Source organism: Salvelinus fontinalis, chromosome 9 (assembly GCF_029448725.1).
Source record: "Salvelinus fontinalis isolate EN_2023a chromosome 9, ASM2944872v1, whole genome shotgun sequence".
Classification (NCBI taxonomy): Eukaryota; Metazoa; Chordata; class Actinopteri; order Salmoniformes; family Salmonidae; genus Salvelinus; species Salvelinus fontinalis.
The window spans coordinates 1404942-1423266 of record NC_074673.1 but is presented as its reverse complement, the minus strand read 5'-3'; the positions used below and the strand labels follow the sequence as shown (position 1 = coordinate 1423266).

Below are 18325 nucleotides of genomic sequence, written 5' to 3'. Positions count from 1 at the left end.
GACAGAGTCTGGAGACGCCGTGGAGAACGTTCTGCTGCCTGCAACATCCTCCAGCATGACCGGTTTGGCGGTGGGTCAGTCATGGTGTGGGGTGGCATTTCTTTGTGGGGCCGCACAGCCCTCCATGTGCTCGCCAGAGGTAGCCTGACTGCCATTAGGTTCCGAGATGAGATCCTCAGACCCCTTGTGAGACCATATGCTGACACATGCACATTTGTGGCCTGCTGGAGGTCATTTTGCAGGGCTTTGGCAGTGCTCCTCCTTGCACAAAGGCGGAGGTATCGGTCCTGCTGCTGGGTTGTAAACGGACGACAGAGTGTCCTGGCGACCTGCGGCCGCTGAGGGATTCCTTCGCCAGAGCTCGTCAGCGAGGAGGGAGGGACTGGAGGATCTATTATCTGTCTGGCTGAGGGATTCCTTCGCCAGAGCTCGTCAGCGAGGAGGGAGGGATTGGAGGATCTAGTACCAAGTGAGGTCCGCCAGACTGGTGACAAGACTTTCACTACCTGGGTGGGTCATGTTCATTTGACACCAGAAGAAAACTGACATGGAGGGACTATCTGGCCTTGTCCAATAAGAAACGGCCATTGTTTTCAGTTTCAAAACGTTTTGCTACGGTGTGCCCTACTGAACACGACCCTGGACTAGGATAGAGATAGGAGAAAGAGTGGTCCATCCTGGTAGTTTGTCAATCAAGATGTTCCACTAATATGGACTAGTGTTGTTACTAGAGGCAGATGACACTAAAGGACAATCTCAGGTTTTCCTCCAATGGATAAAAAAATAAAATAAAATGCACAATGGCAATTCATTTCAGTGTTTTTACTAAATGGAACCCTATATAGTGCACTACTTTAGACCAGAGCCCTATTCCCTATATAGTGCACTACTTTAGACCAGAGCCCTATTCCCTATATAGTGCACTACTTTAGACCAGAGCCCTATTCCCTATATAGTGCACTACTTTAGACCAGAGCCCTATTCCCTATATAGTGCACTACTTTAGACCAGAGCCCTATTCCCTATATAGTGCACTACTTTAGACCATAACCCTATTCCCTATATAGAACACTACTGTTGACCAGAGCCCTATGGGTCCAGAGAGAGTAGTGCACTAAATAGGGACTATAATGCCATTGGGAAGGCATGCAGTGCCTTCTCACTTCTTCCACATGTTACAGCTTGAATTTAAAATGGATTACATTTACATTTTCTGGTCACTGGCCTACACACAATTCCCCATAATGTCAGAGGAATTATGTTTAAATTGTTTTACAAATGAATTAAAAATGAAAAGCTGAAATGTCTTGAGTCAATAAGTATTCAATCCCTTTGTTATGGCAAGCCTAAATAAGTTAAGGAGTCAACATGTGCTTAACGAGTCACATAATAAGTTTCATGGACTCACTCTGTGTGAAATAATTGTGTTTAACATGATTTCTGAATGACTACCTCATCTCTGTACCCAAACACATACAATTATCTGTAAGATCCCTCAGTCCAGCAGTGAATTTCAAACACAGATTCAACCACAAAGACCAGGGAGGTTTTCCAATGCCTCGCTGAGGGAGGGCCCCTATTGGTAGTTTATCATTTTAAAGCAGACATTAAATATCCCTTTGAGGCCAATGGTGACTTTAAAACAGTTATAGAGTTTAATCGCTGTGATAGAAAACTGAGGACGGATCAACAACATTGTAGTTACTCCCCGGGGCCAGATGGTCACGAGGGTAACACCGGGGCCAGATGGTCACGAGGGTAACACCGGGGCCAGATGGTCACGAGGTTAACACCGGGGCCAGATGGTCACGAGGGTAACACCGGGGCCAGATGGTCACGAGGGTAACACCGGGGCCAGATGGTCACGAGGGTAACACCGGGGCCAGATGGTCACGAGGGTAACACCGGGGCCAGATGGTCACGAGGGTAACACCGGGGCCAGATGGCGACTGACTGCTCTGTTTGTACCTCAGATATTAATCTGGGATTGGGGTTTAAGGCATCACCACCACTATTAGACCACAGTGGTCTGAAATAGCCCTCACTGCATTCCCTAGGGTACATGCTGTATCTCAAAGTTACATGTACTGCACTCACACCAAATAAAGAGATAGACACATCTCTCTATGGCTGCGTTTACACAGGCAGTCTAATTCTGATCTCCAGCCGGATCACATAGAATTAAAACTAGTATAAATCACTACAGATTTCCATATGTTCTTGGGACTTCCTACTCCCATGTCAATGCCAGGGCCGTCGGCATGAGGATCTTGAAACACCAGATTCTTTCCTGAACAGTCATGTCACCTTTGTGAATGAGATGTGTCTAGGTAGTTGTCACTACTACTAAACGGAAGTTTAAAAATAATACTGCAATCACTGACTTATTGGGGACAATCTGAATTGAATTGCCTTGATTCCTCACATCCTTAAAACTCATTTAATGACAAAGTCAAAAGGTTTGACCTCATCCAATGGGGTTTTGAGAAGGAAGCGAGGAGAGAGGGTGCAAGGAATCAAGGCAATGCAATTCAGATTCACTGTGGTGCCCTCTGGCAGACGTCTCTAGCACCACCTTGTGGCGATTTATTTCTACTGCAGTCCTCTGACTAATGAAGGCACCTCCAAAGCATCAATAGGCTGGCTCACTCCAATGCTGTCACAATTTCACCAGTAAAGACTAGGTATGAATCCAAAACAGAGGCTTAAATACAGAAAATACATTTTATTTGGACATCATAGTGCCCAAAAGCTCAGCGAGTTAAAGTGCATTAATAAAAAGCTGCCTGGTTTTGGTTTTGTTTTGTTTACCTTTATTCTGCATTGAGCCTCAGTTTGGGATTTATTCCTCTTTAGATAGTGTGCGGGTTCCCATCTCTTTTAGTTTTCACATGTTGATACCTACCTGGAATCAACACAGATTTGTAATAAGGACCTTTAAAAACAAAACGCACAGGCGGCCTCCTTTCATTACCAGTAGAAACTACGCAGTTTTGTACAAATGTCTCTTTATTTAGTGAAAGGCAACCCCAATCCCCACCCTCTCGTCAGTGCAGTCCATCTTCTGTGTCTGTGGTGGAGCCCACTTCGTGATGTCCTTCTGTTCCACTGGAATGTTCTTCTGTATCATTTGGCAATATAACAATCTGTAACAGGACACACACACAGGGATCATAGACATGAAACACTATGGCGAATGAGTGTCAGAACACGGAAATTGAGAAATGTCCGACCTGGAAACTCATTGTAAAGAGTTAATACCGGGTCCGAGTTGCCCACTTGGGAAGTATCCCGAATCAACCAATAGGAAGCTCCAGGAAAAAATTTAACTCACGAGGTTCCGACTCATCGTGAATGCAGCATAAGTCTCTCTCTTACCTGTCAGACATAGATGCCGACCCACAGTAACAGAAACAGCACTCCGAAGCCCATGAAGAGAGACGCCACCAGGGAGATGAGCAGCTCTTTGTACACGTCTCTGGTGTATTTAGTGGACGTTACCTCGTAGCTGGGAGACAGTTATGGTGCCAATCGTAGTGGTACACAACAGACCAACCGTTACATCCAGTCTATCGGAAAAATATATATATACATCGTCTCACTTATTGTCAACACATTCACCTACAGTAGTGTATATTATCTCTGTGAATATTCAGACTCAGCAACCGCTTCTATCAGCCTGTTATCCAAATCTCAGCCTGTTATCAATCACTGTTCTTCATTCCTAAGTCGTAGAAAGACACAGGGCATATTAGTTGACATTGGTGTGTTAATACTGGGCTGCAACAAAAGCCGACACGTTCAGTGTCCCCATTCCCCAGGTTTGAAGACCATAAAAGTCACTATAAAGACAGATGACCGTGGAAGGATACACAAAGAACCACGCGGTGAAGAACATGCCGATAGCCAGTAGGACCACAGTGAGGTGTGGGAAGACTGCCGGGTTCACCGGACTGGTGTATCGAGTCATAGCCTCCAGCTCCTGAGGGAAGAAGAAGAACGGAGACAATGTAGAGATTCCCTCAGTGTGCTTCTGGTTAGGGACAATATCCCACATTTCTAAATGGACAGGTATGTTGCTATAAATAAACACGGGGTTTCAACTTACTAACGAGGTAAATATGAGTTATGGACAGATCAAACGGCTTATTGACTGACTTGATCATAACAGTTGAAGTTCTCTGGTCTTAACTTGGCATTGTCTGTGGGAGGCTGTATTGGGTGTTAGCTTACTAGCTACAGTAGCTAGTTAAACTTGATCTATATTGTTCCGCTATATTACCATAGCTAGCTACTGTATTCCCATCATAACATAGCTACATGTTATGCTATTCGATTAAATGATGAGTAGCTATGAAACGTAGTTCACTGGCTACAGATATAGCGTTAATGAATATCGTTAGCTGAACTAGTATCTGTGCGTTAGAGACCTCTCGCCCAGAAAACTCAAAATCAAACTCCCATTTTTATTTAACGAGACAAGTCAGCTCTGTAAACGTTGTCAAAATATGTTCATTTATCACCAAATATGGAGTTTCGCTGAGCAACCATCTTCCTTTATGTACTTACAAAAACATGTCTACAAATATTTTTAAACGAGCCATCGAAGAAAATGCCTATTCAGCCCGGAGGCTCGGTTTGAACATTAACAGCATCGCTTGCCGTACGGTTTTGGAATCATACGGATATTTCATATCGGAGAGAAAAAGTTTTCCAAAAACGAAAGGTTAAATTGATTCACACCTTTTTATAGGGTTAGGGTTCCCACAAGGCCATATCTCCATGTTACAGCGCTTGTTTACGGAAAACAGACGCAAGACAGAGGACTGACTGACTACCTGCGCTAATGAGTTATCTGCTTCTCTGACCACCTGCGTGTAAACGGAAGACAGACACCACAAACCTGTTGTCACTAAAAAATACTGTATGCTGCAACTGTGTTAAAACAAAACACTAAGTGTCTACTGTGTCTTATCCGGTGTCCTGTGTGAATGTAAGTATGCTCCCTCTAATTCTTTCTTTCTCTCTCTTGGAGGACCTGAGCCCTAGGACCATGCCTCAGGACTACCTGGCCTGATGACTCCTTGTTGTTTCCAGTCCACCTGGCCGTGCTGCTGCTCCAGTTTCAACTGTTCTGCCTGTTCTGAACATTTGAACATCTTGGCCATGTTCTGTTATAATCTCCACCCGGCACAGCCAGAAGAGGACTGGCCACCCCTCATAGCCTGGTTCCTCTCTAGGTTTCTTCCTAGGTTTTGGCCTTTCTAGGGAGTTTTTCCTAGCCACCGTGCTTCTACACCTGCATTGCTTGCTGTTTGAGGTTTTAGGCTGAGTTTCTGTACAGCACTTTGAGATATCAGCTGATGTAAGAAGGGCTATATAAATACATTTGATTGATTGATATTTAACGTTTGTGACCTGAACAGGGATTTGTGTTTCTAGAACCGTATTGCAATTAAGATTTCCATTTAATTTGAGTATTTGGCTGTTTTGGTTTCCAGAGTCAATTTGTATTTTAATAAACAAAACATGTAACACAAATCCTTGGAATAAGGAGTAACGTGAATTTAGGCTCCTTTAGTCCAAGATTGGGCTAGTTAGCTAATGTTGGCTAGCAAGCTAGCCATTACAACACGGAAATGCCTAGCTACAACAACCATTTGAATACATATAATATTAGGATTTAGACAGAAGTCGCATTTCATGATCAAGTTATTATTATAAAATTGTGCATTAGCTACAAATCACTTACCATTTTGTTGAGTTTCTTGTTCCTACTGCAGAATCTCAATACTAGATAAGAGCCACGTCAGTTCTCCCGACGTTCTCAAGCCAGCGTAAAAATACTTGGCCGCCACTTAGCGGGCTGGAAAAACAGTTTCATGCGGAATCCTTAGTTTATTTATTCCATGTTTTATTCCGAAACAGAGATTTTTACATGAGATTAATTTTAAGATTAGCACAAAATAATTTAACAGATTATTTTACATGCAATTGTGCTGATCCTAGATCTTAAAATGAATCGATAAAATAACAATGTTCCTGGCTGTGATATGCTGTTTAGGGCTCGCTCTCTCGCTCTCCACCAACCAAGACACATTTTGTTTTCAATCAATATTTTATTTACTGCATGCATTCATATTATGACAACAAGCTCTTCAAAACAAACAAAAAAAAGAGACGAAAACAGCAAAGACTTAAAAATAAATGCCACGATCATGTATTAAAAACAAAGTAAGAGGTTCGACTAAAAAGCACAGATTTATAGGGAGAACTTTTAAAGCAGGAACAGGACTAGTGTAGAGGTGAATGAGGGAAGGGGGTGAATATGCTTTACAAAAGTGATTCAATGTTCATCAAGTATTTTAGTGTTCTGAAGGGCTTTAAGCCATACGAATTAGAGTAAGAAGATAAATGCATTTCAAAATGAGTGATTTGATCGTTTCATTGTAAAGTTTTAATTAGAAAGTCCTGTGTGTGTGTGTGTGTGTGCGTGTGTGTGTGTGTGTGTGTGTGCGTGCGTGCGTGCGTGCGTGCGTGTGTGTGTGTGCGTGCGTGCGTGCGTGCGTGCGTGCGCGTGCGTGTGTGCGTGCGTGCGTGCGTGTGTGCGCGTGCGTGCGTGTGCGTGCGTGCGTGTGCGTGCGTGCGTGCGTGCGTGTGTGTGTGTGTGTGTGTGCGTGCGTGCGTGCGTGTGTGTGTGTGTGTGTGCGCGCACACCCGTGTGTTTTCTTTCTCAGTGAAACAGGTAAAAGGAGAATAGTGATTTTGATTGGCATAGAATTTCATAAAACAACATTTACATATTAATGATACAACATACATGATACAGTAATAAAGAGTAAAAATGATAGTGATAATACAGAAATAACATAAAAAAGGAGCATAGATTGTTACAAAATGAAGCTACACAGTAACATGTAATGAGTTTCTATACCATTTTAAACCAGTTGGAACCAGTTTGAACCAGTTGGAACCAGTTGGAACCAGTTTGAACCAGTTGGAACCAGTTTGAACCAGTTTAAACCAGTTGGAACCACCATCAGAGCATTAAGCAGTTCATATATACAGTGCTAAACTACAAGTACTATGCTGGTGTCACTATAAAGGCTGGCTGGTGCATTATAAATAAGCTAAAACAGTACACTGTACTCATGTATGGCAAAATCATATTGGTAATACAGTATAATACTATATATTTTATATTGTGTCATCTTCAATTAAGTATATTCATTTGATTATTTGTTTTTTAATTTAGATTTCTTATGACAGGTCAGGTAAGATTTAACACACCTGGTTAGAGAGACATTGTGTCAATATAACTGTTTTAACCCACCAGGGGCCTGTATTTGTGATCAAGGATATTTCTTTTGGACATGGACAATGGGAATCTGATCCTAGATTAGCACTCCTCCTCTAAGGCCTGATCCTAGATCAATACTCCCACCCTAAGGCCTGATCCTAGATCAGTACTTCTACCATAAGACCTGATCCTAGATCAGTACTCCTACCCTAAGGCCTGATCCTAGATCAGTACTCCTACGGTGATTTCTGAATACGGGCCCAGGTCTCTGTATTGGAGAGATGGTGCATTCTGAATGCCCGTGAGATGGGAATACATATTTTGTTAACTTGTGACATTCAGATACCAATATCCAAAGGGTCCTTCATCACGTACTAATACATGTATATACTAAATACTGTATTGCATGACATATGAGGAATATGGTCAATAGTATATCCAACAGGACAGTGGTCAGTGAGTAAGGAAAAGATATCACTACAAAAAGTATAGGCAAATAACAGAGTACATGTGAAGAGGTGTGTTTTCCAAAGGAGATTTATAGTTATAAACATGGCTTAAGGGAAAGGGTGATGTTTCCCGTCAGGGAGGGGAAGACAAAAAGCGTTACACAGATTCAGAGCAATGAATGGAAAGGTTAGAATAATACAATGTGCCAAGTGTATAAATCCGTGACTCTTTCAGTAGGCTGCTAGCGTGGCTTCTGGCCAAACCTTTTTCTCCTTCAGTTGCACAAGGCCGTGTCACAAAATGGCCACCTTTGTTAGTTTAAATAAATAGGATTTAAACACTCTGTGGCTCAAACGTGAACAGCATTCAATCAGTCAGCATTCAATCAAGTCCATGAGCCGCTTCTGTCTCGAGATAAGCCGACCTCCTTGTAGAGAAAGATAAACCGACCTCCTTGTAGAGAAGGATAAGCCGACCTCCTTGTCGAGAAGGATAAGGCACCAGCGGTTTAAAAAACATCATAGAGATGTTGATATTTGTGTGGGTTATCAACATCATCATCGAGAGCAGAAAGGAAATCGCCAATCTTCTACAATTCAAGCATATAAAGTTAACATACATGTAGCTAAGACAGTACTTTGTCTTAAACACAAATGTAGCATTTGCTAGTGGTCCTGTGAGTGAGTTACAGTGTATTAAGATTCCAGTGGGCAAGTTACAGCGGAAAAAGTATTTTCGTTGTTGTTCAAACATATAGTCAGTGTTGGACCTGAACAATGGATGCAATTATCAAATGCTGAGATCATACAGTGTTCCAGATTATACAGTGTTCCAGATTATACAGTGTTCCAGATTATACAGTGTTCCAGATTATACAGTGTGTATACAGTATTGCAGATTATGCAGTGTGTATACAGTGTTCCAGATTATACAGTGTATATACAGTGTTCCAGAGTATACAGTGTTCCAGATTATGCAGTGTGTATACAGTGTTCCAGATTATACAGTGTATATACAGTGTTCCAGAGTATACAGTGTTCCAGATTATGCAGTGTATATACAGTGTTCCAGATTATACAGTGTGTATACAGTGTTCCAGATTATACAGTGTATATACAGTGTTCCAGATTATACAGTGTATATACAGTGTTCCAGATTATACAGTGTATATACAGTGTTCCAGAGTATACAGTGTTCCAGATTATACAGTGTATATACAGTGTTCCAGATTATACAGTGTATATACGGTGTTCCAGATTATACAGTGTTCCAGAGTATACAGTATTGCAGATTATGCAGTGTGTATACAGTGTTCCAGATTATACAGTGTATATACAGTGTTCCAGATTATACAGTGTGTATACAGTGTTCCAGATTATACAGTGTATACACAGTGTTCCAGAGTATACAGTGTTCCAGATTATACAGTGTATATACAGTGTTCCAGATTATACAGTGTATATACAGTGTTCCAGATTATACAGTGTTCCAGATTATACAGTGTATATACAGTGTTCCAGATTATACAGTGTATATACAGTGTTCCAGATTATACAGTGTTCCAGATCATACAGTGTATATACAGTGTTCTAGATTATGCAGTGTGTATACAGTGTTCCAGATTATACAGTGTATATACAGTGTTCCAGATTATACAGTGTATATTCAGTGTTCCAGATTATACAGTGTGTATACAGTGTTCCAGATTATCAGTGTATATACAGTGTTCCAGATTATACAGTGTATATACAGTGTTCCAGATTATGCAGTGTGTATACAGTGTTCCAGATTATACAGTGTATATACAGTGTTCCAGATTATCAGTGTATATACAGTGTTCCAGATTACACAGTGTATATACAGTGTTCCAGATTATACAGTGTTCCAGATTATACAGTGTTCCAGATTATACAGTGTATATACAGTGTTCCAGATTATGCAGTGTATATACAGTGTTCCAGATTATACAGTGTATATACAGTGTTCCAGATTATACAGTGTTCCAGATTATGCAGTGTATACACAGTGTTCCATATTATACAGTGTTCCAGATTATACAGTGTATACACAGTGTTCCAGATTATACAGTGTATACACAGTGTTCCAGATTATACAGTGTGTATACAGTGTTCCAGATTATACAGTGTGTATACAGTGTTCCAGATTATACAGTGTATACACAGTGTACCATATTATACAGTGTTCCAGATTATACAGTGTATACACAGTGTTCCAGATTATACAGTGTATACACAGTGTTCCAGATTATACAGTGTATATACAGTGTTCCAGATTATACAGTGTATACACAGTGTTCCAGATTATACAGTGTTACACTACGTACAAGTAGTGCACTATATAGGGAATAGGGTACCATAGGGCTCTGGTCACTATATAGGGAATAGGGTGCCATTTGGACGCAACCAGTGAGTAAATCAATCTGACCCAGAATAAAGCAGCCCGGTACGTAATATAACGTTACTCTTGATACGCCACTGAGACTAGCTGTAATATAACGTTACTCTTGATACGCCACTGAGACCAGCTGTAATATAACGTTACTCTTGATACGCCACTGAGACCAGCTGTAATATAACGTTACTCTTGATACGCCACTGAGACTAGCTGTAATATAACGTTACTCTTGATACGCCACTGAGACCAGCTGTAATATAACGTTACTCTTGATACGCCACTGAGACCAGCTGTAATATAACGTTACTCTTGGTACGCCACTGAGACCAGCTGTAATATAACGTTACTCTTGATACGCCACTGAGACCAGCTGTAATATAACGTTACTCTTGATACGCCACTGAGACCAGCTGTAATATAACGTTACTCTTGATACGCCACTGAGACCAGCTGTAATATAACGTTACTCTTGATACGCCACTGAGACCAGCTGTAATATAACGTTACTCTTGATACGCCACTGAGACTAGCTGTAATATAACGTTACTCTTGATACGCCACTGAGACTAGCTGTAATATAACGTTACTCTTGATACGCCACTGAGACTAGCTGTAATATAACGTTACTCTTGATACGCCACTGAGACCAGCTGTAATATAACGTTACTCTTGATACGCCACTGAGGCCAGCTGTAATATAACGTTACTCTTGATACGCCACTGAGACCAGCTGTGAACATGACTCCCCCTTATTATTTGCTGAGGCACAGTCTGCGTACCCAATGGTACCCTATTCCCTATATAGTGCACTACTTTAGACCAGAGGCCTATAGAACCCTATTCCCTATATAGTGCACTACTTTAGACCAGAGCCCAATGGTACCCTATTCCCTATTTAGTACACAATAGAGTGAATGGGGTTCCTTTTGGGCCGAAGCCACTTGTGTTCTAGAACCAAATGGAATTTCCATTAAACACGAAACCATTAGTTCAAAACAGACTTTTGTTTTCAGTCATCAGGAATGGTTAGATTGTAGATAAGAAAAACCAGTTCAGTAAAATGTGTAAGGATGCTATAAATTGGCAAAAAAAAAACATAGTTATTAAGACATAATGTACAGGGCATTCAGAAAGTATTCAGACCCCTTGACTTTTTCCACATTTTGTTACGTTAAAACCTTATTCTAAAATGGATTAAATCGTTTTTTCCCCCTCATTATCAATCTACACACAATACCCCATAATGACAAAGCAAAAACAAAAAGTATACAGGTATATAAGGTATATACCTTATTTACATAAGTATTCAGACCCTTTGCTGTGAGACTTGAAAGTTCAGGTGCATCCTGTTTCCATTGATCATCCATGAGATTGATCATCCTTCTCTGGTCTGATGAAACCAAGATTGAACTCTTTGGCCTGAATGCCAAGCGTCTGGAGGAAACCTGGCACCATCCGAACGGTGAAGCATGGTGGTGGTAGCAACATGCTGTGAGGATGTTTTTCAGCGGCAGGGACTGGGAGACTAGTCAGGATCGAGGGAAAGATGAACGGAGCAAAGTACAGAGAGATACTTGAGGAAAACCTGGTCCAGAGCGCTCAGGACCTCAGACTGGGGCGAAGGTTCACCTTCCAACAGGACAACGACCCTAAGCACACAGCCAAGATAACTGAGGAGTGGCTTCGGGACAAGTTTCTGAATATCCTTGAATTGGCCAGCCAGAGCCCGGACTTGAACCTGATCGAACATCTCTGGAGAGACCTGAAAATAGCTGTACAGAGAAGAATGGGAGAAACTCCCCAAATGCAGGTGTGCCAAGCTTGTAGCGTCATACCCAAGAAGACACAAGGCTGTAATCGCTGCCAAAGGTGCTTCAACAAAGTACTGAGTAAAGGGTCTGAATACTGATGTAAAATGTGATAAAATATGGAAAAAAAGGGGTCTGAATACTCTCCGAATACACTGTAAGTCTATATCATCATGACATCATGTAAGGCATCGGAGCTTGGGAGGATACAGTCCCACATTCATGCCTCTCTCATAAGTTTGAGAGCAGAACAAATAGTTTCTCGATCCCCTATTGTTTGGAAGGAGCCAGAGAGAGAGAGAGAAGGATGGGATAGGAGGTGTACTAGTTAAGATACCCTGGGTCAGTCTGCGGATACGTTCAAAGCAGCACACTAGTTCGCATGCTTAGTTTCCTCTCCTCTCACGAGCAGCTCCTTTGAATGAGGAAGTAGAAGTCAGAGTATGGCGGTGTGGTGGATACGTTCTCATCCTCTACGCCACACCTCACTTCACTCTGCCAGAAGGAGAAGAGGACAGAGGTCAAGGACGCAACTTTTATATGGATTTTAAATGGTCAAATGTAATTTAATATATAAAATAAAACAAAATAAAAATTAAATAAAAATAAAATAATATAAAAATTAATTAATTTAAATTCAATACTCACAGACTTGGCCACTCTGAAGTGATAGGTAACGTCCTGGAATGACAGTACAGATACTGACCACAGGTGATCTGTCCCCTGAGGAGCAAGAGGTCAAGAGGTCAGTCAGTAGCTCCATAAGCTGGGAAGTCAGTAACAGGTGTTGGTGTAACGTCCTGACCAGAGTTCTTATGTGTTTTTGCTTGTTTAGTGTTGGTCAGGACGTGAGCTGGGTGGGAATTCTATGTTGTGTGTCTAGTTCGTCTGTTTCTATGTTCAGCCTAATATGGTTCTCAATCAGAGGCAGCTGTCAATCGTTGTCCCTGATTGAGAATCATATATAGGTGGCTTGTTTTGTGTTGGGGATTGTGGGTGGTTGTTTCCTGTCTCTGTGTTTTTGTATTCTGCACCAGATAGGTCTGTATCGGTTTGCCACTTTTGTTATTTTGTATTTGTTTAGTGTTCACTGTAGTTTTTGTTAATTAAACATGTTGAGCACTGGCTACGCTGCGTGTTGGTCCGATCCCTGTTACACCCCCTCTTCTAGTGAAGAGAGGGAAGGCCTCCTTTACAGTTGGGGTCAATTCCACAGTGAATTTGAGAAGTATTGTAACGTCAGGTGAAGTGGGATTGACCCCAACCATGTTCAGTAACATCTGTAATGTTTTATCATGGTGGTGTGGAGATGTACCTCAGTAAATGTTCTTTCTCCGGCATAGAGCTCGGTCTCTCTGTGGTCAGGACACAGCCGTCCTCTGGTGACTCCACACTGTTTGACCCACACACTGGCACTGGAACTGAGGAATATAATGTTGTTTGTACTGTTAATCTTATCATTGGAAAATATCCACGAGTTGGTGTGCCTGGCAGTTGTATGTGTGTGAACAGTAAGTATACCGTAGCTGTCAGGTGAACGGTAGATATACCGTAGCTGTCAGGTGAACGGTAGATATACCGTAGCTGTCAGGTGAACGGTAGATGTAGCTGTCAGGTGAACGGTAGATATACCGTAGCTGTCAGGTGAACGGTAGATGTACCGTAGCTGTCAGGTGAACGGTAGATATACCGTAGCTGTCAGGTGAACGGTAGATGTAGCTGTCAGGTGAACGGTAGATATACCGTAGCTGTCAGGTGAACGGTAGATGTACCGTAGCTGTCAGGTGAACGGTAGATATACCGTAGCTGTCAGGTGAACGGTAGATGTACCGTAGCTGTCAGGTGAACGGTAGATGTACCGTAGCTGTCAGGTGAACGGAGCTGATTTGATTTGATTTGATTCTACGTGTTGGTATCATTTAGTGCACATTTGAAGGTGTGTAGCAGGCCGTGTTGGTTCAGGTGAAGGTGTGTAGCAGGCCGTGTTGGTTCAGGTGAAGGTGTGTAGCAGGCCGTGTTGGTTCAGGTGAAGGTGAGGAGCAGGTCGTGTTGGTTCAGGTGAAGGTGTGTAACAGGCCGTGTTGGTTCAGGTGAAGGTGTGTAGCAGGCCGTGTTGGTTCAGGTGAAGGTGTGTAGCAGGCCGTGTTGGTTCAGGTGAAGGTGTGTAGCAGGCCGTGTTGGTTCAGGTGAAGGTGTGTAGCAGGCCGTGTTGGTTCAGGTGAAGGTGTGTAGCAGGCCGTGTTGGTTCAGGTGAAGGTGTGTAGCAGGCCGTGTTGGTTCAGGTGAAGGTGTGTAGCAGGCCGTGTTGGTTCAGGTGAAGGTGTGTAAAAGGCCGTGTTGGTTCAGGTGAAGGTGTGTAGCAGGCCGTGTTGGTTCAGGTGAAGGTGTGTAGCAGGCCGTGTTGGTTCAGGTGAAGGTGTGTAGCAGGCCGTGTTGGTTCAGGTGAAGGTGTGTAGCAGGCCGTGTTGGTTCAGGTGAAGGTGTGTAGCAGGCCGTGTTGGTTCAGGTGAAGGTGTGTAGCAGGCCGTGTTGGTTCAGGTGAAGGTGTGTAGCAGGCCGTGTTGGTTCAGGTGAAGGTGTGTAACAGGCCGTGTTGGTTCAGGTGAAGGTGTGTAGCAGGCCGTGTTGGTTCAGGTGAAGGTGTGTAACAGGCCGTGTTGGTTCAGGTGAAGGTGTGTAGCAGGCCGTGTTGGTTCAGGTGAAGGTGTGTAACAGGCCGTGTTGGTTCAGGTGAAGGTGTGTAGCAGGCCGTGTTGGTTCAGGTGAAGGTGTGTAACAGGCCGTGTTGGTTCAGGTGAAGGTGTGTAACAGGCCGTGTTGGTTCAGGTGAAGGGTTGTAACAGGCCGTGTGTACTCACCTCATGTGTAGAGTGATTTTTGACATGGAGGAGTTCCTGGTTCCTTGGAGTGATACGGAATAGCTGTGGACAAAACCCAAAATCATTATACAATGCAGTCACAATATCTACGTGGTGTCATGCATTCCACAAAGTGTCATGTATTCCACAAAGTGTCATGTATTCCACAAAGTGTCATGTATTCCACAAAGTGTCATGAGAACCTCACAGGCAGATCCACAGCTGTGTAGAGACCCACACAGGCAGATCCACAGCTGTGTAGAGAACCACAGAGGAAGACCCACAGCTGTGTAGAGAACCACACAGGAAGACCCACAGCTGTGTAGAGAACCACAGAGGAAGACCCACAGCTGTGTAGAGAACCACAGAGGAAGACCCACAGCTGTCTAGAGAACCACACAGGAAGACCCACATCTGTGTAGAGACCCACACAGGCAGATCCACAGCTGTGTAGAGACCCACACAGGAAGACCCACAGCTGTGTAGAGAACCACAGAGGAAGACCCACAGCTGTGTAGAGAACCACACAGGAAGACCCACAGCTGTGTAGAGAACCACAGAGGAAGACCCACAGCTGTGTAGAGAACCACAGAGGAAGACCCACCTGCAGCTGTCAGGATGGGGACAGTTGTGTGATGAGATGTGTTGGTCTGTCTCCAGGATGTGCAGATCTATAAGGGAAGGGAATGGTCTTCCTCCTGTTTCCTCCTCCGTGCTGATGTGTGTGTTGTCCCTACGTTGTCTCTGAGGCACGGGCAGTGTCTGCTGGTCTTCAGGCCCGCCCGGTCCAGGCAGCCGGTTGTTGACCCCCCCTACACCCCCCAGGTCCTCTGCAGGGGCAGGTTTCTTAGCCTTGGACAGGTAGATGGGGGCGGAGGTGTGGCTGAGACGGTTCCGGTAGCGTCCGTCCTTGTCCATAGGCCTGGACTTGGCCTTCTTGTTGATGCTGCGCAGTGTAGGGACCGGACTACTCACTTCTACAAGAGAGAGGATGGAGACTGGTACCATTTAATGGAGACCGGTACCATGTAATGGAGACCGGTACCATTTAATGGAGACCGGTACCATTTAATGGAGACAGGTACCATTTAATGGAGACCGGTACCATTTAATGGAGACCGGTACCATTTAATGGAGACAGGTACCATTTAATGGAGACAGGTACCATTTAATGGAGACAGGCACCATTTAATGGAGACCGGTACCATTTAATGGAGACCGGTACCATTTAATGGAGACAGGTACCAATTAATGGAGACATGTACCATTTAATGGAGACAGGTACCATTTAATGGAGACCGGTACCATTTAATGGAGACCGGTACCATTTAATGTAGACAGGTACCATTTAATGGAGACAGGTACCATTTAATGGAGACCGGTACCATTTAATGGAGACCGGTACCATTTAATGGAGACAAGTACCATTTAATGGAGACCGGTACCATTTAATGGAGACCGGTACCATTTAATGGAGACAAGTACCATTTAATGGAGACAAGTACCATTTAATGGAGACAGGTACCATTTAATGGAGACCGGTACCATTTAATGGAGACAGGTACAATTTAATGGAGACAGGTACCATTTAATGGAGACCGGTACCATTTAATGGAGACAAGTACCATTTAATGGAGACAGGTACCATTTAATGGAGACCGGTACCATTTAATGGAGACCGGTACCATTTAATGGAGACCGGTACCATTTAACGGAGACAGGTACCATTTAATGGAGACCGGTATCATTTAATGGAGACCGGTACCATTTAGTGGAGACAGGTACCATTTAATGGAGACAGGTACCATTGGAGACAGGTACCATTTAATGGAGACAGGCACCATTTAGTGGAGACAGGTACCATTTAATGGAGACAGGTACCATTGGAGACAGGTACCATTTAATGGAGACCGGTACCATTTAATGGAGACCGGTACCTTTAATGGAGACCGGTACCATTTAATGGAGACCGGTACCATTTAATGGAGACAGGTACCATTGGAGACAGGTACCATTGGAGACAGGTACCATTTAATGGAGACCAGTACCATTTAATGGAGACCAGTACCATTTAATGGAGACCGGTACCATTTAATGGAGACCGGTACCATTTAATGGAGACCGGTACCATTTAATGGAGACCGGTACCATTTAATGGAGACCGGTACAATTTAATGGAGACAGGTACCAATTAATGGAGACATGTACCATTTAATGGAGACAGGTACCATTTAATGGAGACAGGTACCATTTAATGGAGACCGGTACCATTTAATGGAGACAGGTACCATTTAATGGAGACCGGTACCATTTAATGGAGACCGGTACCATTTAATGGAGACAGGTACCATTTAATGGAGACAGGTACCATTTAATGGAGACAGGCACCATTTAATGGAGACAGGTACCATTTAATGGAGACAAGTACCATTTAATGGAGACCGGTACCATTTAATGGAGACAGGTATCATTTAATGGAGACAGGTACCATTTAATGGAGACCGGTACCATTTAATGGAGACAGGCACCATTTAGTGGAGACAGGTACCATTGGAGACAGGTACCATTTAATGGAGACCGGTACCATTTAATGGAGACAAGTACCATTTAATGGAGACCGGTACCATTTAATGGAGACAGGTACCATTTAATGGAGACCGGTACCATTTAATGGAGACAGGTACCATTTAATGGAGACAGGCACCATTTAATGGAGACCGGTACCATTTAATGGAGACCGGTACCATTTAATGGAGACAGGTACCAATTAATGGAGACATGTACCATTTAATGGAGACAGGTACCATTTAATGGAGACCGGTACCATTTAATGGAGACCGGTACCATTTAATGGAGACAGGTACCATTTAATGGAGACAGGTACCATTTAATGGAGACCGGTACCATTTAATGGAGACCGGTACCATTTAATGGAGACAAGTACCATTTAATGGAGACCGGTACCATTTAATGGAGACCGGTACCATTTAATGGAGACAAGTACCATTTAATGGAGACAAGTACCATTTAATGGAGACAGGTACCATTTAATGGAGACCGGTACCATTTAATGGAGACAGGTACCATTTAATGGAGACAGGTACCATTTAATGGAGACCGGTACCATTTAATGGAGACAAGTACCATTTAATGGAGACAGGTACCATTTAATGGAGACCGGTACCATTTAATGGAGACCGGTACCATTTAATGGAGACCGGTACCATTTAACGGAGACAGGTACCATTTAATGGAGACCGGTATCATTTAATGGAGACCGGTACCATTTAGTGGAGACAGGTACCATTTAATGGAGACAGGTACCATTGGAGACAGGTACCATTTAATGGAGACAGGCACCATTTAGTGGAGACAGGTACCATTTAATGGAGACAGGTACCATTGGAGACAGGTACCATTTAATGGAGACCGGTACCATTTAATGGAGACCGGTACCTTTAATGGAGACCGGTACCATTTAATGGAGACCGGTA

General features: G+C 43.2%; 2 protein-coding genes across 2 annotated transcripts in view; both read right to left on the bottom strand.

Annotated features, from left to right (window-relative positions):
- Positions 1-2991: 2991 nt before the first annotated feature.
- Positions 2992-5858, bottom strand: tmem258 (transmembrane protein 258). Its single transcript, XM_055933031.1, has 4 exons — positions 5753-5858; positions 3873-3982; positions 3379-3508; positions 2992-3146 (listed from the first exon to the last, which is right to left on the bottom strand). Exons 1-3 carry the CDS (start codon positions 5753-5755, stop codon positions 3382-3384), a joined length of 240 nt encoding a protein of 79 aa, XP_055789006.1. The 5' UTR covers positions 5756-5858; the 3' UTR covers positions 2992-3146; positions 3379-3381.
- A 241-nt stretch (positions 5859-6099) lies between these two features.
- The window catches only part of myrf (myelin regulatory factor), a 96990-nt gene continuing 84764 nt past the window's right edge, over positions 6100-18325 (bottom strand). Inside the window, exons 21-25 of the mRNA XM_055935034.1 lie at positions 15436-15808; positions 14832-14894; positions 13289-13394; positions 12622-12696; positions 6100-12468 (exon numbers count right to left, since the gene is read on the bottom strand). Of these exons, the coding sequence (XP_055791009.1) occupies positions 12376-12468; positions 12622-12696; positions 13289-13394; positions 14832-14894; positions 15436-15808 (710 nt within the window). The 3' untranslated portion in view covers positions 6100-12375. The remainder of the gene's footprint in view (positions 12469-12621; positions 12697-13288; positions 13395-14831; positions 14895-15435; positions 15809-18325) is intronic.